The 22903-nt window shown below is 44.7% G+C and overlaps 1 protein-coding gene across 3 annotated transcripts in view; it reads left to right on the top strand.

Moving 5' to 3' along the window:
* Positions 1-22903, top strand: part of IL17RA (interleukin 17 receptor A) — a 48422-nt gene that overhangs the window by 14745 nt on the left and 10774 nt on the right. Inside the window, exons 2-12 of one of the 3 annotated variants that reach the window (XM_090043453.1) lie at positions 5178-5202; positions 8486-8632; positions 10220-10344; positions 11447-11573; positions 13236-13283; positions 13382-13542; positions 18128-18205; positions 20690-20765; positions 20863-20877; positions 21614-21715; positions 22707-22748. In XM_090043453.1, coding sequence (XP_089899579.1) covers positions 5178-5202; positions 8486-8632; positions 10220-10344; positions 11447-11573; positions 13236-13283; positions 13382-13542; positions 18128-18205; positions 20690-20765; positions 20863-20877; positions 21614-21715; positions 22707-22748 — 946 coding nt within the window. Of the gene's footprint in view, positions 1-5177; positions 5203-8485; positions 8633-10219; positions 10345-11446; positions 11574-13235; positions 13284-13381; positions 13543-18127; positions 18206-20689; positions 20766-20862; positions 20878-21613; positions 21716-22706; positions 22749-22903 lie in introns of those variants that run through there. The other 2 variants (XM_090043455.1, XM_090043454.1) reach the window with 2 other exon arrangements.

Genomic DNA, 22903 nt, shown 5'->3' on the forward strand with positions numbered 1-22903 from the left:
AACTTTGGTGCAGCTGGGGACCACACACAGAGCCTTTTTGCAGCCTCCAAGCTGCACACGGCACAAGCTGTGTGTTGCAAGGATCGCCCCAACGGAATTCCATACCACCACACGGGCTGCAGCATCAATGTGTGGGCCTCCACCCGCTCCCACCGCATGAGCCCTGGACCCTCCCTTGCTGCACAGCTATGGGAGAGGCGGCCACTGGGTCCCTCAAGCCACATGTTAACAACTCATAGACCACACGCAGCCCCCAGGCTACCAGTTTGACAGCCATGATTTAAGTCAGGGGTACTTGGAAAGGTGCTGGGGGTATGTGTGGGCAGGTGGGGATGGAGCACTGCCACCAACCACCCTGCACCGCCACCTCCCAGGAGCAGGGGGAAGGGACAAGGGCAGCAGTTCCCCTCTGCTGGCTGCATAGGCACAGTCTGGCCAGCCAGATGTGGGAGAGCTCTCACACAGTAGCCACCACTGTCATCCACCACCCCATGCTACCACCGCCACAGGCAAGCCCCACCACCACTGTGTGTCCAGAGAACCCCCACCCCGCCCTGCTCCGCATCTGGCTGCCACCACCAAAAGGGCTGTACCCTTAAAAAAGGTTGAAAACCCCAGATGTAAGTGATAATTTTTAACTTAAGAAAAGTAATTTTGTTAAACTTTGCCCCAAAAAAAGTTGTTACAACTTATCGATCAAAGAGGCTTCATCAGGTAAAATATATAGTGTTCTATTAAATATTCTTTAAATCTGTACACAAAAACAACACCAAAAATCATGGGAGTTGGCAACACTGAGACAAAGTGAACAGGAAAGTGTTGTTCACCAAGTCCCGGAATACTAGAACTAGGGGGCACCTGCTGAAATTAGTAGGTGACAGGTTTACAATTAACAAGAGAAAATACTTTTTGCAACATGTAGTTAACTTGTGGAGTTCATTGCCAAGGGAGGTGGTAGAGGTAGATAGCATAGCCAGGTTCAGAAAGGGACTGGATAAATTTATATGTTATAGATTTATTAATGTCTGAACAGAATGGTGACATCTCTAAACCAGTAATGGTGGATACAAGGAAGGATATTGGAAAAGGAATACATCACTAGAGATATCCTGTTCATTGCCTTTCCTCTGTATCATCCATTTCTGTCACTAGACTAGATAGAATACTGGACTAGATGGACTATTGGTTGGACCCAGTAGAGCACTTTTTATGTTCTTAGGTATTTTATTGTCAATATTGCTAATTTATTACATTTCTCACTTTGTGCTATAGATTAGCACAAAGTGAAATAGATTCAGATTAGCTAGCTTCAGTTGGGTTTCCATGGTATTTGCCTAATTGCTTTTTAGCTCTTACTCACTAGCAAAGTGCCTGCAGTATTTGCATTGCAGGTGTTACATGGGAGTGTTTCAATCTAAGCAAACAGTCCATACTGTTTACCTAGACTTATCTAAACCTGATAGTATTTAGAAAGCCAATGTGGAGCTTTTTCTATATCAGTGACACCAATTTAAATTGGTGCACCCTCTTTTCATGAGCACTCCTCAATCAGCCTGAATGCCATGCATCAATCTTGCTTCAGCTGATTCCTTTACTTGACTATCTTTTAGCTTTAGTGTGTTAAGTGCTTGAAAGATAAACACGCATAACAAGTATGTTATACTTGGTATACTAAGTATACCTCATTAGTATTATTTTGAAGCTGAAAGTGATTGCACCAGTGGGCTCTGTTCATGATTGGGCTTAGAACTGCATAAGGCCTCCAGACCCCTTAAGTCCAGGTCCTTGCCAGGTCCCAGACAGTTGAAGGACTACTCACATTCATCATTTCAAACTCTCACCTGCAGCTATAAAGTATTGTATCCAAAACATCAGGAACACCCTAGGTTCCCAAACTGACAAATTACACAACACCAATTTAAAATGATACAACCTTGAGTACCACCAGCAAATTTTTGTCATATAATTACTTTATTATAAACCTGTTAATGTGCACCACTGCCAAGTTGTCTGCATAACACTGGTGGTACCTGTACCACAGATTGGGAACCACTGCCATGCAAGAGAGTTCTTCTGCCCTTTAGAAGCACAATTAACCAGAGTTTTTGGTGGTGCTTTTGCTTAGGTCCAGGACAGTAGAAATAGACTGACCCCAGTGGGAAACAAGAACATGATCTAACACAATACTTCCCAACAACCTTTTCCTTGTCATGAACCCATTTATGACTCCATTTCCTTAGTATGACCCTTCACTTCCCACAGCCCCAACCTCACTTGCAGCCTCCTTCCCCCCGTGCCGCCCCCCTGCCCTACCAGCAGGGGCCTCCAGCTGCCAGGACTATGGGGCCAGGGCCTGCAGCCCCCACCCAGCAGCACCTGAGTCCCAGCTGCCACCTGCAGGAGGCAGCAGCTGCTATGGCTGGAACAAAGCACAGAGCCCAGCTTCCCTCTCTTTCCCCCTTCCCCCCATGGGTAGCATGGGCAAAGTAGAACCCATGGGAGGCAAGGGGGAGGATGCAGGCTGCCCACTACCAGCTTGGGTCTCCTTGCCCTGCAGCCCTCTCCATGAGGGCCTCCACAGCCCAGATAGTGGGCCCCGGTGCTGGAGGGTGGGGAGGCTTGGTGCTACTGCTGGTAACTCCATGCCATCATGGCAAGGCACCCCTTGCCCACCTGGCAGCAGCAGTGCAGAATTGTGCTTCCCACTGCTTCCAGGCAGGCAGGGGACACCTTGCCACGGTGGTACAGCTGGCATGGGGCTTCTGGCAGTGGCACTAAGCCTTCCTGCCCTGTTCTGCTGCAGAGTTGCCAGGAAGAGGACAGATCTGAGGAGCACATGCCCCTCCCCACTCCCCCCCTCTATGCCTATCTCCCTAGGAGTGCGCAACTTCATTCATTAGCTGCGACCCCAAGGTTGGGAACTGCTGATCTGATGCTTTGCAGTTTTCCTTAGTGCTGAAACCTAGCAATGGATATTGTAGTCTGTTTTCCCCCAGTAAATTATCTGAAGGTAAACATGTTAACTACCTTTCTGTAAAATCTAGAGGAGATGACACATGCAGTTTTTACCTCATAATTTGTCATAGTTGATATCCTCTGCCTGTGGTTGACCTTGACTAGTAACAGTGAGGTAAGAAACCACAGAGGTGTGTTCCTACTAGAATCTTAATGAGTAAGATGTGTCTTTTTCTAGGTGAAGACTTGACTAGAGGCCAAGGGAAACCAAGTGTTTGGAGTTTACTGAATTATAGCAATTCAAAGTAAACTACTTTACCATCACTAGGATTTTACCTTGCTAGAACTAAAGTTGGTTAACTTCAGTTCACTGTGCACCCTTTTCCTAGTGAATACAAGGACACAAGACATGAGTTTCTAATGCAGAAAACTAAGCAAAATTTGTGTGTCCTCTACTCTTTCAGACCATTTTGTTTCTTCATAAAGTATAAAAGGACAGCAGTTGAAGTAGTCTGTCCCTTTTCTGTCACCTCCTTTTTGTAGGTCAACTTTAAAAATGTATGGGGTTCCCAGAGGCTCCTCTATATATTAGTAAAGGTTGGAAAAAAAAACACTCTACCCAATGGGACTCAGTGTTCAGTCTAGAAGATCCCATTAAGCATCTCTGTGATGCTTAGTTTCAGTTCTCACACTGGATTTGTGTCTCCAGAGATAACATCCTTGTTCACAGCAGTATATGGAGACTTTATAGATTTCATAGACGTTAGAGCTGGAAGGGACCTCAGAAGATCATCGAGTCCCCAGGGGCAGGAAGTCAGCTGGGATCACAGGATCCCAGGAAGAAAAATGTCCAATTAACTCTTAAAGGAGTCCAGAGTAGGTGCTTGCACCACCTCTGGCGGCAGTTTGTTCCAGGCCTTGGGGGCTCAGACAGTAAAGAAGTTCTTCCTTCTGTCCAGCTGAAAGAGTCTTGGAGGAGTTTGTGACCTTTTGACCTTGTCATCCCATGGGGCACTCTGGTGAACAGGCGTTCATCCAGACCCAGATATATACCCCTTATATACTTATAAGAGATGAAAGACAACAGACCTGATTACCTACCCATCACCCCTGTTGTCTCTGCAAGTTTGTGTACACACAGTCAAGCCCTTGCTTCTCTCTAAAAGTGCAAAGTTTCAAGAAGTTAAATGAATAGAGGATTGCTGTGGGTGGAGTAGATCTGGGCAAGTAGGAGGAATCTGGAGATAAATGCAAGGAGGGAGGAGGGGCTGTAGAAACAAAAAGAGAAACACTTTGAGCAGAATATTCCAGAAGTCTTGAGGAATAAGTTTCTGAGTATAGCCTGTCCACTGATTTGAGATTTAGTGAGGGAATAGCTTGGTAAAAGGGAAAACCTATCATGGCAGCAGGCTTGTCAGGCCATAAGAGACCCTGTTTGGGAATCTTTTAATGTAGGTTATATCATACAACAAGAATGCACTTTTTGTAGAAAACTGATTAAATCAAGGCTTCCTGACCATTGATTTAAATCATGATTTAAGTCAATTTGATTTAAGTCAAAGCCACTCTGAATTTTAGTACCAGGATTTCTAATAGCATCCTAGATCCAAAAAATGGGAAAGGCATACTAACCATTCCAGTCCATTTCTCTTTAGGGAATGCAGAAACATTCCCTCTTATGTGTTCTCCAGTGATTTGTCTAATGAAGATTTTAAAGTGACCTTAAGTATTGTGATAGTATTTACCAACCCAAAGAGCGAATGATGCCCCTTTATACTTTGCATAATCAAATACCATAGTGGCAAGCCCTGCTTCATAGAGCTGTCATGAAGCCAGTCCCATCTCCGAAGTCAGAGATAGTGACCAGCCTAATTGATGTTAGATGGTTGTAATTTGCCAGCTGTGTGGCAAAGACCTGTGGTCCAATAGATCTTCATTTGGGGAAGCTATTTGTTGATACTCAACCTAAATTTACCTTCTCTCTGTCTTATTGTGACCTTAAATTCACCCTTCAAGAACCTGTACTTGATTACTCCCTTAGCTTGTCTAGATGGTAACTTTATGGTACTTTTTACTGATAACAAGAAGTCACTTCCAGCCTGTATCTGTTGGTTAGAAACACTTGCTTTTGCTGGGTTGCCTTCTCTGTGTTAGCAAAGAAGGACTAGTACATTTGAAAACAATTTCTATTCTCTCAGTGATTGTCTTGTTTTTCTCCACAGGATCTAAACTGCCTTGTAAGAAACAGTAAGTCCTTTTTTCTTCTTCCTGCTGTTTTCATTCGTGACATGTTTTTTAATTGAATTCACAAGCTGAGTGTTTCTATTTAAACCACTGAAAGGTGTAGAACTAAGTATTATTGTCAGGGCTAGTGTTGTAAGCAGCTCACCTCGTGAATCCAAAACCAACTCCATCTAAAAGAGGAATTGAAGATTGTCTGCGTTTCAGAACAGAGTTCTCAAAAAGAACAGTTACAAAATGATTTAGCTTCTGTTCAAAACAGAGTCAGTCTTAATAAGGTCCCACCATAGTTTTTAAGGATAAGCTCGTGTGTACCGTGTATCCATCCCACACCAATCTTACTAAATCAGCATTTAGAATTAGATGCGAACTTAATGGATTAGCAAGGCATGATGAAGAACTGTACAGCCAGTGGTGCTGGCTCCTACCCTGGGGGGTTTTAAGAGGGGGTTGGATGAACATCTTGCTGGGGTCGTTTGACCCCAGTATTATTTCCTGCCATGGCAGAGGGTCGGACTTGATCTACTCGGGTCTCTTCCGACCCTAGAAACTATGAAACTATGCAACTTGGAAAAAGAAGTTGATAATAATGACTGTAAGTTAGCAGATATGAACTGCAGCCAGCTGCTGAGGGAGACTAGGCATACCAGTAAAAAGCCTATGGTCAGTACGAATTTTTTAAAGGGTATCGAACAAGAGGAATAGCTCCCTTAATCAATACAGGTTATAAAATTATCAGTAATAATGCAGAAATGTTCACTAAATACGTGTTCTATGTTGGAAAGTAACTGGAAGATGTATTTCCATACTATACTAGAAAACTAAATATGAAACAGGAACTCCTAAAGTTAAATATTTTTGTTCTTGGGGAACGTGTCGACACATCCATTAATGCACCATAATTACAGTGCATTAAGTTTAGTACCTGTAATAATGGGTACTAAACCTAATGCACCATAATCAGTGCTGCTGTGCATTAGTGCAGATGAACACTCTTTTGTGACCAAGTCTACTGCACATCAGCCCAGATTTTGCCAGCCGCGCTAACGCTCACTAGATTTAGTCTTCAGTACATCAAGTGTCTCATAGACATGCCCTGGATCAGATAACTTGCCACCCAAGTGTTTCAAAGTATAGACAAAGCATGTCATAACTGTTGGTTGAGCCAGAAGGGTAGAAAAGTTAATGTTTCAATATTTATGAAGGGTAAAAGGGATGACTGGGTAAATATAGGCCAGTTAGGCTAACACATCATGGGTTGGGGGAATCATGGAAAAGTTTATATAGAGTACAGTCAATAAGGAGTGGAAGGAGAGTGATAGAATTAAAGCCAGTCAGCATTGTTTGGTATGACCTGTTTTCATAAAACCAACTTGATATATTGAGACTTCAGCTCTTGTTGACAAAAGTAACTTAGTCTACTACAACTGTTGTGAAGCACTGACTTTGTATGACATGGCATTCTTATTAAAAACAGTACTGCAAAAATAATGTGGCACTTTTAAGTACAATAAATCTTTCAAATTGACTTTCAAGGGTGATCTGTGGCATGCCCAGGGATCTTATCTGTTCCTGGCTCGATGCTATTCAATATTTTAATAGATGATCTGGAAGAAAATATAAAATCACTGCTTGTAAAAGTTTTTTTGTGACAAAGTGGGATAGCAAACTGAACCAGGCTTCTCAGTGCAGTGTAGTGACTAGATGAACAAATGAGTTCCTTGTATGTAGAAAGCAACAGTAAGCAGAAAGAGGGAGGTAGTTAATAATACTGTATATAACGTTAGTGAGACAATTACTAGAGTCCAGTGTGCAATTATTGTACCTAGTTTGTATAAAAAGAAGTTCATAAATCAGAAGAGGGCTATAGGAATGATTCAGGGTCTAGAGAACCTGCTTTGTAGTAAAACTAAAGCAGCTCAGTCTATTTAAATGTGTTCGAGGAGTTAAGAGATGGTTTCATTTAAGGATAGAAGTTTTAACATAGGAAGGAGATTGTTCGTGGGAAATGGGAGTGGGATGAGGACAGGAAGACACCTTTCTGCAGGTATGGCCTGAATTCTTTGTTCCCAGATATATGACCTTGCATTTTGTCTTAATGCATTTGTTTGAATGGGTCCAATTTAGCAGGTAATTCAGATCACTGTATGTGACCCCTCTGTCCTTATTTACCACTCTGACAGTCTGTCACATGGTAGTGGTAAATAAGAATGGATGAGTCTGTCATCCATAACATTTTAGCAGTGATTTTTATGTTTACATCTATATCACTGATTAAAAATACTGAATACCACCAGGCCTAGAATTGATCTCTGCAATTCTTCAGTAGAAAAACCTGCTTTTGCTCATGGTTCCTTATTGACAGCTACTTTTTGAGATCTGTCAGCTAGCTATTTTTTTTATATGTATACTTTATTGATATTGTATAGTGTTTTTTTAATTGCAGTGTTGTGTGGTACAAAGGCAAGTGCTTTTCAAATCTGGTGTATATTGCATCTATCTATCAAACTTGTCAAACCTAATTTCATTTTATGATGAGATGACAAGATCCATGTCCTGTAGCACCATATTGGCTAACATGAATTATTTTAAGCTATAGGATTTGTTAAGTCAGAAAAGACTTGAGAGCTAGTAGCTAGGAGATGAAGCTGGACATATTCAGAATAGGAAGAAGGCAGGTGTTTCCAACAAAGAATATAGGTACTCATTGGAACAGTGTATGTAGAGTTGCAACAGATTCTCTGTCATCTGATTTTATTTGTTTGTTTGTTTGTTTTATTTTTAAACAAGGGTATGTCTAGCCCAACGAGAAATGCAGAAGCTACTGAGTGAAACTGGTCTCTTTTAGGCAGGAGTTCAGACTAGATTATCAGTGCTCCCTTTTTCCTTGTGGATTTTAAAGACAGGTATGTCTCCACAGAAAACCCAAAGTTTATAGTCTTCACATGTCGTACATACTGTGTGCCTGGCTCTCCCCATGATCAAGACCACCTGCTCTTTGTGCAGATCTCTTCTGTGACTCATCACCAAGGTGTCTATACTGTGCAAATCGCACAAGAGGAAGTCATACCGCCATGCACTTGAGCAGGTTTTGTGTCCTCCAGCAGAAGCCAGCAGATCCGTACAAACTGGCCACAATGTACAGTGCTCACTAAGATGGAAATTAGCTTAAACTAAAGCAGATTGGGAGTGTTTGACACAACAGAAGAACTCCTGAAATCTAAATTTTGTCCAGTGAGGAAACGGTTTCCTGCTCAGCTCTAAGAAACAGCTTTGGTTTGCCTGGCAGGTACCTGCATGGATGAGAGCTGGCTACAAAGTTCCACATGGACGCCCTCTGCACCAAGTCTTCTTGATGTCTTCCCTGGTGTTTTCCGTGATCAGGAGGAAAAGTTACTCCCAGTCCTGCGGATTGAATGGAAAGTTGCTACAGATGGTACGTGATCATCATTTGTCAATATGGAAAGGGAGCTGTTTATAAAGCTTAAGGATCTATTAAAGATAGTGATAAGACTGTAGTATTAAAAGCTGTTGGCTAGTCTAGCTTTGAAATAGGTTTTGGACAGCTTACCTACAGAGCATGAGACCATGAGGTAAGTAACCCCAGGGGAAATTCTTCCCTTCCTTGTCACTCAGGCTTATCGGAGACCATATGCTGTTGTTTGAGTGGAAGCACAATGCTTAAAGATAGAAGAAGGGGGAAAAATTAAATGTAACCATGGTGTTAAACTCTCCCATGCTGAAGGCAAGTTCCCAGTGCCATCAATATCTGACCGAGGGACTGCATTCTGCCACCCTAAACTATCTGATTTTCTTATTACTAAATTAGGTTTTTATTGCACATAAAATGCTTAGAACATGCCAAGTACAGTACTAAGAGATGTTCCAAACTGATCTTGTTTGCATGCATTTTACTGGAAATTGGTTTTACATATCTCTGCATGCTGTCAGCAAAAGGAGCTTTCTAGAAATGTGCTTAGTTACTGGCATTGTTTAAGGGTTGGAACATGTTTAATGGTAAAAAGACATGTCTTTAAAACCATAAACTTGTGGAGAGGAATTTAGCCAAAAATGAAAACAAGTAGATGGGAAATGTACAGGTTTTATTTACCACTGGATAGCAGTCTATCCAGAAACCTACCTCACACAGTCGCTTAGGTTGCGGTTGTCTCAGGTCCACTGCAAGTTTCTTCAAAGTGGAATAATTAAATTCAGTTCCTTTAACATAGATCTCCTATATTACATCTACAGAAGCTCCAGAGCTGGCGCCTCGGGAAATGCAGCCCAGTGCCAGTAGAAGATAGTGGTTACCTTCCAACTTTGCCCCTTTCTTCAGTTTTCAATTACTTGTGAAATCTCCCTTAGCCCTGTTTCCCACTCTTGTCAGCTGTAATTCTAGACTGACTGGCATCAAGCAGAAGAAAAATAGTTCTTTATGCAAAGCCAGGTGGTACATTGCTAGATGTGTCTTAAGGCTTGTGTAGACTTTGGTTTGCACCACTGTAACTGTATTAATTTAGGAAGGCATATAACTAGTGGCACAGCCTTCTAGTATAGACACAGTTATAAATGTGCTGATTGGTGTAAGGTATTCAGGTAAGTACATTTATGTTTGAGGTACCAGAACCAGATATATCAGCCCTACAGTGTAAGAAATAGTGTAAATGTGGAATTGTCTATTAAGGTCCTTTCTCCTGTCCCTGCCATATAACAAAAGTCAGCCTAAACCATGACCACTCCCCTCTCATTTCTCAGCCTGTTTCTGTTTGTCTTAAGAAGCTTCTCCAGTGCCAGTTTCTACAGCATGCTGAGGTATTTTATGAATTGGCACAGCAGTTAATGGGGTGCTGCTTCATCTGAGGATCGCTGTCAGCAAGTGAATAAGCAAGTCTGCTTTATCTGATGGGCTATAATGAATGAGAGTAGGCCTGTTGTATGCCCCAAGTGTGCCAGAGATCATTATGGGGTTAAATTTCCTAGACTGAAAATTCCTAGAACAAAATGCAAATTTCTTCCTTTTCAGCTAGTATCCAATATCTCCGAGGAGTGGAGCTGGCTGTGCTGCAGGTATCCAGTAATCGACAAATCTGTGTCCAGTTTGACTTTCAGAACAACCTGCCTCTTCAGGTCCGTCCAGATGGAAGCCGGGTGAGTGTGGAGGGCCCTGGCAAGGTTATGTATGTCACAGGTGTGTTTCTGTTTTGCTCAATTAAAGTAGTCAGGCTGTCAGTGAAAGGAATAGCTTTCTTAGCCAGCCAGGTTAGTCCTGAGCTTCAGGCCTTTCTTTTGGGAGATCTAGATTCATTTTCCAACTCGGCTTAGATTTCCTATGTGACTTTGTACAAATCATGTCCTCTTCTCTTTCCCATCTATAAAATGGGACTGCTGATGCTCCTTGTCTCCTAGCCTTTATTTAGATTATAACTGTCCTCTGGCACAGAAAAACAGAGACTTTTAATTACTGTATGTTTGTATGGTGCCTTGTACAGTGCTACTGAAATGCAAATAATCTTAACAACTGTTATTCCCTATGAAAAAGTAATGGTATGATGTAAATATATTGCTTTTAATTCACTCCTTGTATCATCAGGCTACTTCTTTGCTATATCAGGAAAAGGAGCCCTGCAGTGACTACTTGCTCTTTCTATGCTATTTCCTTTCCAACTGCCTCATCCATCTATAGCTCCCTTTGGGAACAGCTTGAGCTCAGTTCTTGGGACTATTTGAGATTAAGCAGAAGCATACTGGGGAGAACAGCTCTGGCTTCCAGGAGCATACAGAACTTTCCCAGGAGTTTTATCTCCTCACTCATCTGTGAGAACATTGTAGGTAAAGAAGCAGAAATGAGAAATGATAAAACACAGCAACTACTTAGCCATACATACAACTACTTAGCAGCACAAAAATTTTCCTCTCAAACTGTATAAATGCCATTAATCATAACTTGCCTTTATTACAATCTAAACTGTCTTCAGTTCAGAACTTAACTTGGGTAAAACTAGGCATGCAGCTGAATGCACCCTTGCCATCGTAGGCCAATAGTTCCATAGCATGACTCAGGCTTTACCGTTCCAAACCAAGAGAGTTTTGGAGGCAAGGTCCAAGAGACAGACAATATTCAATTAACTTGGAAGCTGTTGCTTATCATGCCGAAGAAAAGGATGAACTATGGGGAAGAGAAAAGAATTGATAATTTGAGTGACTAGACAGTTCAGTTGTGAGAATGAGACTATCTTATCCTTTGTTTCAGTGGAACTTCACTTTTGATCGCTTTGAAGTGGAGCCTGGCCAGCCGTACCAAGTCACTGTTCATCATCTGCCTAAACTGGGCGTAAATGGAGACCACAACTGCAAATCCAAGTCTTTCAAAATGCCTGGTAGGGAATCCTCTGATGGTTTCTACTAAGCCTTGAGATTGGAATACCAGTTTGCCAGTTCTATAACTGGCTTTATACCTTTCTAAACCAGACTAGTTAAACTGATTCATGAGTTGCAAGTAAGATTCATTACAGGGTGCAGGGAGGTGAAAGAATTATAAAACTTGCTCTTCTGAAAAAACGAATGTTCAGAAAGTCTGTGCTTCCAAAGTAACAAGCTGCTACTTTGATGTACGCAAAGGGTTAAGCAAAGTATGTACAACAATTCATGACAGACCCTTCATAGCCAAGCTTCCAGAAGCCTGTGCGAATAGCATCCTATAAAGTAAAGCTTTACTCGTAATACAATTCACAGAGTCAGATCTGTTGTAGTTAATTTTTTCATTCTAGATAGCAGTAGCTTCTTCAGAAGAAGATGGTGTACACAAGTCCTTACATGCTGTGTGGCCAGCTGATCAAAAATTCTATCACCTAGCTTCTGGCCTCCACTTTTGCTAGAGGATGGAGTAGGCAGAGTTGTTCTTTCTGTTGGGCTTAGCTTAGGGGTGGGCAATTATTTTGGGTGGAGGCCTGCTTACTGACTTTTGGCAAGCCATCAAGGGCCACATGACAGGCAGTCGGGGCAAATAAATATTAATTTTCTAAATGTTTTAGGGGCCCCACAGGCCAGATAGAATGGCCTGGCGGCCGCATCCAGCCCGCGGGCTGCATTTCGCCCACCCCTGGTTTAGCTGCTCTGAAAAAAACAGGTTGGGAGTTGTAAAGCTTGAGTGTTTTTTGTTTGTGTATGTTTGAGGTCCATCATGCTGTTAATGTTATGCAGAATCAAAAATATAATCTGTCAAGTCGGTCTCAGAGAGAAACACCATAAGTGTAGAAGAATTATGGTCAGCAAAGATAGTCCAGCTGGTAGACCTGCTGTGAGCTCAGAAAATGCTGACAGAATATCTTTGGTGGGATGGGGTCTGTGGCTGTGAATTTTGCTGCCTCCAGAGATGAATATGAAATCATGACATGCCTTTTTAGAGTTCAGTACCAGGTGACGCACTTTGCACAGACCTTCCCTCATTAAGGGTATTTTTACACATGCAGGCACCACAGAGCCCGGCACTTTGAAAAGCGCCCAGCGCTGCATCATTTGCAGTTGTATAAGTGGTGAAATGCACGTCAGTATTAAGAAAATGGCAGCAGTCTGCTTTTGAAATAAATACATAGAAGGTGATGTAGTTCAAAAGTGAACCACCACCATTTCCTCCATCCTGACGCACATTTTGCTGCTTATACAACTGCAAGCAATGCAGTGACATGCTTGTCAGCTTGTGTATGGAACGGAGCAGATTCAGTTAATCAAGTCTATCTGCCAGATCTCCACAGTCTATCTGCACAAAAATGTATGTGTATAAATGACCCAAATGTTGAGGGAAGATTATAGAATGGATGTAAGTTTTTTGTCGCCTCTGAAAAGAGATCCTTGTCTTCAGAGGATCCTAAAAATATGGTGTAATTAAAAGAAATGGCTCATACTTGTGCTACAGTAATACTATTGTAATTGTTCTGTTTTGATGCTTTTTTGGTGGATAAAAAATTGCTTGCGTTCTGATATTCTAAATGTAAGTGCAACATCTCAGTGTGAAAAACCAACAGCATCTCCTTTTCCTGCAGATTGCAAGGATCCTCTGATGAAAAGAACCACACCATGTTTGCAGACAGGTAAAGCATGGCTGTACTTGTCATAGCGGTGGGAATTGGTGCCCCCATATGACTGCCTAGAAAGGTTTGTAATTCTGAAATACCTTTATTATTTGCAGGCAGTCTGTGGGAACCTAACATTTATTTTGAAAGTCTGGATGACAAATCATTTTTGGTGAGTTTTAGCCCAGGGATGGAGCCAGCCCGATACCGGATCCACTTGACCAGTTTCCAAGATGAGCAGAACTCATGTAAAAAAACCACGCAGGATATCTCTGAGGTAATCACTTTCCCTTCCACATCTGTACTGAAACCACTTTAAACAAAATCATTCTCTACATTTACTAAATAGCATGGTAAAGGCAAAACCCAGGGAGAGCTCATAGTTGTGTCTGGCTTTGTTTTGTGGATTCAGGCAGACAAGAATCCAGCTTCTGAGAAGAACTGGAAAAATAGTAGGAGGATTGAAAGACGTGCCTTATATGGAAAGACTTAAAGAGCTCAATTTTTATTTTAAAATTAAATTAAGGGGTGATTTCAATCATATATACACACACACACACCTACAGGGGAACAAAAATTTCATAGATTTCATAGACATTAGGGCTGGAAGGGACCTCAGGAGATCGAGTCCAGCCCCCCGCCCAAAGGGCAGGAAGTCAGCTGGGGTCATAGGATCCCAGCAAGATAAGCATCCAATTTACTCTTGAAGGTGTTCAGTGTAGGTGCTTGAACCACCTCCGCTGGCAGACTGTTCCAGACCTCGGGGGCTCGGACAGTAAAGAAATTCTTCCTTATGTCCAGCCTGAAACGGTCTTGCAGGAGTTTGTGACCGTTCGACCTCGTCATCCCTTGGGGCGCTCTGGTGAACAAACATTCCCCCAGATCCTGGTGTTCACCCCTGATAAACTTGTAGGTGGCCATCAGATCACCCCTGAGCCTGCGCTTTTCCAGGCTAAAGACCCCCATGGCTCTCAGCCTGTCATCGTAAGATCTGTTTCCCTGACCTCTGATCATGCATGTGGCTCTCCTCTGGACTCTCTCAAGCTTCTCCACATCCTTTTTGAATTGTGGAGCCCAAAATTGGACGCAGTACTCCAGCTGCGGCCTCACCAAGGCCAAGTACAAGGAGAATGACGTCCCGGGATTTGCTCGAGAAGCATCTATGGATGCAAGCCAGCGTTTTGGTCGCTTTACTAGCCACAGCATCGCATTGCAGGGTCATGTTCATCTTGTGGTCAATGATGACCCCCAAGTCTCTTTCTTCTGTAGTGCTATCCAACGTAGCACTGCCGAGCCTATAAGGAAGCTGCAGGTTTTTCCTCCCAAGGTGGCGAACCTTGCATTTTTTGGTGTTAAACACCATGAGGTTCTCGTCTGCCCATTTGCTGAGCTTGTCCAGGTCAGCCTGGATCACCCGCCTATCTTCTGGCGTGGATGCTTTGCCCCAAAGTTTGGTGTCATCGGCGAACTTGGCCAGTCCACTCCTGACTCCAATGTCCACATCATTAATGAAGATGTTGAACAGTATGGGTCCCAGGACAGAGCCTTGAGGGACCCCACTGGTCACAGGGCACCACAATGAGTGACTGCCATCAATTACAACCCTCTGGGTCCGACCACAGAGCCAGTTTCCCAGCCAGCCGGATCGTGATGGAGCCAAGGCCACAACTGGCCAGTTTGGCCAAGAGGTGATCATGGGATACCAGATCAAAAGCTTTTTTGAAGTCAAGATATATGACATCAATCTTTTCTCCCTCGTCCAGGTGATAGGTCACCTGGTCATAGAAGGAAATGAGATTGGTCAAACAAGACCTACCCGCAACAAACCCGTGCTGGCTATCCCTTAGAATGTTAGCCTGGGCCAGTCCATCAAGGACGGCCTCCTTAATAAACTTTTCTAAGATCTTCCCCAGGATAGAAGTCAGGCTAATGGGCCTGTAGTTAGCCGGATCCACTCTCCTCCCTTTCTTGAAGATCGGCACCACATTGGCCTTCTTCCAGTCTTCGGGCACTACACCAGAGCGCCAGGAGTTTTCAAAGATCCGTGCCAGGGGCTGGGCTATGACGCTCACCAGCTCCTTGAGTACCCTGGGGTGCAGGTTGTCAGGGCCGGCTGACTTGAAGGTATCCAGCTTTTCAAGGTGTTCCTTCACAAGGTCAGCATTTATGGAGGGTAGGGGATCCCCATCACCCGGATCTCCCTGTCCCATGGGACTGATGAAAGACTGACGCAAAGTACCTATTTAATAGGCTGGCTTTTTCCTGGGCGTCAGTTGTCAGTTGCCCCATCTGGTTTAGCAGGGGTCCAACGTTGCCCTTGCTTTTCCTCCGGCTCCCCACATATCTGAAAAAGGACTTCTTGTTGTCCTTGATACTTGAAGCTAGTTGGAGTTGAGTTGCAGCCTTGGTTTGCTCCCTGCAGGACCGGACCAGCGCAGAATAATCCTCTTTGGAGGTGAATCCCGTCCTCCAACCTTTGTAGGCTTTCCTTTTTAGCCGCAGGAGGTCTGCTAGGTCCCTGGAGAGCCAGGAGGGCTGCTGTGCCTTCTTGCTGCCTTTCCTCCGTGTTGGAATAGATTTAGCTTGTGCATTGAGGATCGCTTCCTTGAGAAGCAACCACTCTTCTCGAACTCCCATCTCCCTGGGGTCACGGTCCCTGAGGGCCTGACGGACAAGCCTCTTGAGCTTGTCAAAGTCGGCTTTCCTGAAGTCAAGGACTTCTGTGTTGCTGACTGACTTGCCAGCTTTACGGCAGATGGTGAAGGTGATCAGTTCATGGTCACTGTCACCCAGCTTCCCATCGATCACTAGGTCACCGATTAGGTCGTCCCCTGTAGCCAGTACCAGGTCGAGCAGCGCTTTGCCTCTCGTTGGCCCATAGACTTCTTGAGTCAGGTAGAGGTCATCCACGCACGAGAGAAAGCTTTGCGACCGCTCGGATTTTGCTGAGTGATCTTCCCACAAGATGTCCAGGTAACTGAAGTCACCCATGACAACCAAGGTCCTGGAGCAAGCGGCCTCAGTCAGTTCCCGGGCGAACTCCTGGTCAAGCTCGGAACTTTGAGTGGGAGGTCTGTAGTAGACTCCCACCGTTGTGTCCCCTGTGCCATTTTCCCCACGAATTTTTACCCGGAGGGTCTCTAGCCATCCATGCCGGTCGCCAACATCAGCTTGCAGGGACATGTAGCTTTCCTTCACATAGGGAGCTACACCCCCGCCCCTTTTGTCAACACGATCCCTCCTGTACAGGGTATAGCCCTCTATACCCGTGGTCCAGTCATGGGTGGAGTCCCACCAGGTCTCCGTTATCCCAATGACGTCATAATTCTTTGCACTGAGCAGGAGGATGAGCTCGTCCTGCTTGTTACCCAGGCTCCTGGCATTAGTGTACAGGCAGGCAAGTGTGCCCTTGGGGGTTCTTGCCTTGCCCACAGATTGTGCTAGGGCTGGGGCAGGGGTGGGCTCCCTTAAGTGCCTTGGTCTGCTGGCTTTGCAAGGGTTGCTCAGCGGGCCAGCAGTGGCAGTAGTCCCCCCATCCCCCAGCGGGCTTAGTTTAAAGCTGGTGGAGCAGGTCAGCCAGCCTGGCTGAGAAGAGCCTCCTCCCCAGCGGAGAGGTGGAGGCCATCTCTTCCCAGCAGCTCGCTGCCTCTCTCGCCAAAGAGCGGGCTGTGGTCATGGAAGCCAAAGCCTTCCCGATGACACCAGCTCCGCAGTCTTTGGTTCACTGCGTGGATCCTCCTCTCCCTCCTCAGCCCATAGCCCGAGACTGGGAGGATCGACGAAAATACCACCTGAGCTCCCAGACCCCTAAGCCCCGCTCCCAAATCCCTGTAGCGCCTCATGATGATCAACTCTTCAGTCTAGCGGGCAAAAGTAAATGAGATCCGTTATACCTGGCAACTAACATTAGATAAATGTGGACTAAAAATAAGGAACAATTTTTTGAGAATAACAAACTATTGGAGCAGCTTGCCAAGTGTAATGGATTTCCAGCCCAGTGGCAATTTTTTTTAAATCGCAGCAGGATGCTTTTCTAAAAGAGATGCTGCCATTCAAATAGGAATGAATTTGGGGAGATCTTAAGGCATGTGTTATGAGGGAACTTGGACTAGATGATCAGTAATCACTTCTGGACTTGGAATCCATGTAGTCCAAATGAAGATCTCCACATAGCAGTATTTGGGAGACCTTGAAGAAAAATCTCAAATATTGACATCTGTTCCAACCCTCTGTCAGGGGTTTAAATGTGAAGTCTACATACTTATAACTGCTAATCTGTCCCATCCTGTTTAGATCCACATTCCTCTTTCTCTGATACATAGTAGAATTGCTAGAATGCTGTATACAACAGTCTGACAGAGGAATAATGTCCAATTGAAAAACAAAAAGTCCCTACCAGTTACTGCAAGGACTATAACCCCAGCAAGATACTGGTTGTCTCTTATAGATTATACATGATGTTTACCTTCATATTCAAGTACCACAAGTAATAATGGAGAGAGCCTCTAGGTTAAGCTAGAAAGCTTGTACATTGAACAACTTTAAACCTGAGATACAAGACTGTTATGTACCACTTTAACTTCAATGTTTTCAGGTTTCAGTACTTAACTCTGCAACGTCAGTGCCCTATCAGTTGTTTATAATATGAATGACAGTTTTTTTCTGGAGCTGCTATGTAGTAGCTCTTTTCTCCTGCCTAAATTAATTAGAAACTTTCCCTTTGCCTTGCTCAGTATCTTCATATCCTTTGACTCGTATGCTTTGCTCTCACCTATGTTTCCCTTCCCCTGCTCCCTCAACCCCAACTTCCAATCTGTTTATTTTTTGCCTTTCCTCATCACTGTTCTGTCTTGTATCTGCAGAAGGGGTTGCAGCAGCGTGTGAATGTCACACTCAGATTCGAAAAACCTATAAGAACTTGTTGCAAATACAAAGTCCAGGTAAGTTCTCACCTGTTCTTTCTCCAGGGAGAAATAATTATGTGATGAATCATCTCTGACCGATTTAAGCTATTACTAGGACACAGACCTCTATCAGAGTTTAATTCCCAATTTCCCACTCACCAAGACAGTTGGGCCCACTCCTGAAAGAATACTTAATTTTATTATATTATGAACGCATTCTCCAGGTACGATCCTCCAAGCCCAAAGAGAGGTAATCCTAGCGAGGATCAAAGGGGACAGGAGGGCACACAAGCCCCCATGGCTCACCAAAAGCGTCCGGGAATGTCTTCTAGCTAAAAGGGAGGCGTACACCCAATGGAAAGGAGGGGACATCACCAGGGATGGCTATACTGCAGTCGCTCAGGGATGTAGGGGGGCAGTCAGGAAGGCCAAGGCAGAGATGGAACTGGGACTAGCTTCCCGGATCAAGGACAGTAAGAAGTTCTTCTTTAAATATATAGGGGGTAAAAAGAAGATTCCAGGTAATGTGGGGCCCCTGCAGGACACATTAGGAAGTTTGGTCATCACACCAGACGACAAAGCCAACATGTTTAACGATATCTTTGCCTCCATTTTCCTAAGCAGGGACCAGAACAGCCACCTCCCTGCTGGGCTCCCCTCGGGCCCCGGGGGAGGCACACCTGGGCCAAGGGTTAGTGAGGAACTAGTTAGGGAGCTTCTGGAGGGACTGGACATATTCAAGTCAGCCGGTCCAGACAATTTCCACCCTAGCGTACTAAAAGAATTGGCTGAGGTCATTGCAGGACCCTGGCACGGCTTTACAAGCACTCGTGGTGCTCTGGTGTGGTGCCAGAGGACTGGAAGAGGGCCAGCGTGTTTCCCATCTTCAAAAAGGGGGAAGAAAGGACCCGAGAAACTAAAGGCCAGTTAGTCTTACTTCGATCCTAGGCAAGCTGTTCGAGGAAATTATGCTGGCACACATCCATGAGGGGCCAGCAGGGGATTTCGTGCTTAGGGGCAACCAGCACAGGTTCGTTAGCGGCAGGTCCTGTCAGACCAACCTGGTGGCCTTCTATGATCAGATCACCAAATCATTAGATGCAGGGGTAGCAGTGGACATAGTCTTCCTGGACTTTCGGAAGGCCTTCAACACTGTCTCTCACCCCGTTCTCATTAAGAAACTGGGGGACTGTGGTGTCAACACCTACACAGTCAAATGGGTCGCTAACTGGCTGGAGGGCCACACCCGGAGGGTGGTGGTGGATGGGTCATTTTCGACTTGGAGGGATGTGGGCAGTGGGGTCCCCCAGGGCTCGGTCCTCGGGCCCGTACTGTTCAACATCTTTATCAGTGACTTGGACAAGGGGGTAAAAAGCACCCTGTTCAAATTTGCTAATGACACTGAGATGTGGGGGGATGTGGACATGCTAGAAGGGAGCAGTAGGCTACAATTGGACCTAGACAGGTTACAAGGGTGGGCGGATGAGAATAGGATGGGATTCAACACTGACAAGTGCAAAGTGATGCACCTGGGGAGGAACAAGCGGCACCATACCTACAGGCTGGGGAACTCCCTTCTTGTCAGTACAGAGCCAGAAAAGGATCTTGGAGTCATCATTGACTCCAAGATGAACATGGGCCGGCAGCGTGGGGATGCGGTCAGGAAGGCCAACCTCACCTTGTCATGCTTCCACAGATGCATCTCAAGCAGGTCCAAGGAGGTGATACTCCCCCTCTATGCGGCACTGCTCAGGCCGCAGCTGGAGTATTGCGTCCAGTTCTGGGCGCCGCACTTCAAGAGGGATGTGGACAACGTGGAGAGGGTCCAGAGGAGGGCCACTCATATGATCAGGGGGCCTTATGAGGAGAGGCTACGGGACCTGAACCTGTTCAGCCTCCACAAGAGAAGGCTGAGAGGGGATCTAGTGGCCTGTTACAAACTAGTCAGGGGGGATCAGCAGGCACTGAGGGAGTCCCTGTTCCCCCGAGCACTGCCAGGAGTGACCAGGAATAATGGTCACAAGCTGGTAGAGAATAGATTTAGGCTAGATATGAGGAGGCGCTACTTCACAGTCAGGGCGGCTAGGATCTGCAACCAACTTCCAGGCAAAGTGGTGCTGGCTCCTACCCTGGGGGTGTTTAAGAGGAAGCTAGATGAACATCTTGCTGGGGTCGTTTGACCCCAGTACTCTTTCCTGCCATGGCAGGGGTTGGACTAGATGATCTACTCAGGTCCCTTCCGACCCTAGAAACTATGAAACTACAGTGAACTTTCATCTTTTTTTTCATACTAACCACTCTTGAGAGACTGGAGATGGAGTAGCTGGGTATAGCCCTCATGACCAGGTCTGCTATCTTTGGGTAGAGAGTTGCCCCCAGAACCTTTAATCAGACCCTTACCATTCTGTGGAGACTATAGTCCCAATGTCTATCATACTGTTACAGTTTAAAGGGAAGGGTTGTGGGGAGCAGGTGACTGGCAGAAATACTTTCATTTTGCTGATTTTGTTTCAACTGCAGATTCAGCCGTTTTTTGCAAATTGTGGCACTGACTGTACAAGGCACTTGAGTTTCTTTCAATGTCCACCTGCTCCAAGTAAGAACTTCTTTCTACTAAATTAGATTTGTATCATTTTATAGATGGTAGCTGAGCCTTGATCTAATTCTCTATTTTGCATTTGATTATTTTTCAGCTTCACAGCCTACAGGTAAGAATCCCTTTCTAGATGCTAGAACTTCCCTTTGCGTTTGTTTTCCTCTGCCTGTAACAAAGAGTGACCAGCATGTGAGCCAGTCTACACATAGAATAGCATTATTCATGAAGTTCTGCTTGTCATTCTTTGGGTGTCTTGAGTCCAGAATTCATAGATCTGGTAAAACTGCCTTATTTTGCATTAAAAGAGAAAGCTTTTAACCATATTTACCCAAATATAAGACAACCCCGATAATTAGATTCTATACATGGAAAATGTATAAATTTTCCATGTATAGAATCTAATTATTGGAGGGTTATCTTTAATTCATCCTCCCCAATGCTACAGAGAAGCAGGCAGTCGGGGGAAGAGGGGCAGGTGGTGTGGGGAGGTCAAGCAGCTTGCCCCGGCTTGTGCCTGCCCCTTAGCCTCTGCTCCCCACTTCCCCCCAGCCTTTGTTCCCTGCTTCTCCCCTCCTTACTCTTGCTCTATGCTGGCAGGCTCTGTCCCCATTCCAGCCTGAGGCATGAAGCACAGCCCCAGCTCAGCCCCTGTACTAGTCATGTGGGGGCCACTGCATGCCACTGTATGGGGCTGGGATGGGGCTATTTCCATAATTCTGAGGGCAGGGTTGCTGCTATCCATCTGATACCTAGTGTTCAAGGTAGAGTTCTGTGGTTGTACGAGATTTTCCTTGGCAGATAAAATTGTGTCTGAATGCTCTGTCTGACTGTTCTTTCTTATACCATAGATGATATGTTTATGTGGCTGTACTGGGGTATCACTGGCTTCTGTGTTTTACTGGTGGGATCAATTATTGCTGGGGCCATTTATATGACCCAAACACAACCAGGTAAGGTCCACACCAGTGAGGGAAGGAAAGACTTTAAGGCATGCTTACACATCTCTCACCCTGTATCTTCTTATTTCCTTCCCTGGATCCTCATGTGACTTTCTGCCAGGACAAGCATTTCCTTTAGCCCATGTTATAGGACTCATGGCATCCTAATACAAAGCAAGCATACTTTTTTCTAAAACACCGTGTTAACTGAAGGTCTCTTGTGTTCTCTGGGGTTGCATTGGCCTTAAGTTCCATCCCTGATAGAGCTTCTCAGTTTTTGAGTAGCCTGACTGCAGTATTCAGCCTTCCATCTCCAGTGTTCCCTGGGACTTGATATGAAGTTTCTGCAGCCTGATTTGTTTCTTCTCCTGTGTTGTTTACAAACCCTTCAGAACTGGCACACCCTAATTATTCAACCCACAATATTAATCCTTGATCCCTTCTAGGAATTAGTTCTGCTGTGCCATCTTGCATTTGTATGGTGTTTTTCATCCTGCAATTTACAAGTGCCTAGCCAAAGGTATGTGAGGCACAGAGATTGATTTGTCCAAGGTGACACAGTAAGTAATTGGAGAGCTCCTGATTTTGAGTCCCATGTGATGACCCACTAGACAACTGTCACAGTGACATAACATGACTCCCTGGTAGTAAGTTTTGCCTGGGAAAGTAACACATCTACCTCACTGTCATCATTAAGATGTTGGTGGCAGGGTGGATGGTGCTTCAGAAGAAGCAAGGAGGTTGTTTGACAGGTCAGTCTTCCTTTTCTAGGTGTAGAATTGAATGGTAAGGAAAAGAGATTATTTATGTTCACATTCAGCCTTTCCCCTCATGAAGAAAGCCTTCATGCGTGGGCTGCTTTCTCTTCACTTTAACGCTTTTCATTAGGTTTAGTGTCAGAAAGCCCCCACACTCTTCCAACCTGCTCTCTGAAGGGCACTAGCATTTTAAGGGCATACTTTTAAAATTCTCTAGGAGCTGACAGTATGTCTTTCTTTTTCAGGGTGCCATCATGGGAAATTGAACAGTAGCAGCATGTCTCATGGTAAGGGACACTTTGTACTATTGGACAGACTGTCAGACACACGTGTGTTCAGTGTGGACCATACTAGAATTCATATTACCCAAATATTGCTCTGCAACCTCAGTTCTGTTTCCTTTAACCAAAAGATTTATGTCAGTAGCAGGCTTGGATAGTGA

This window comes from Crocodylus siamensis, chromosome 4, assembly GCF_052110815.1.
Source record: "Crocodylus siamensis isolate JL-2025a chromosome 4, ASM5211081v1, whole genome shotgun sequence".
In the NCBI taxonomy this organism is placed as follows: domain Eukaryota; kingdom Metazoa; phylum Chordata; order Crocodylia; family Crocodylidae; genus Crocodylus; species Crocodylus siamensis.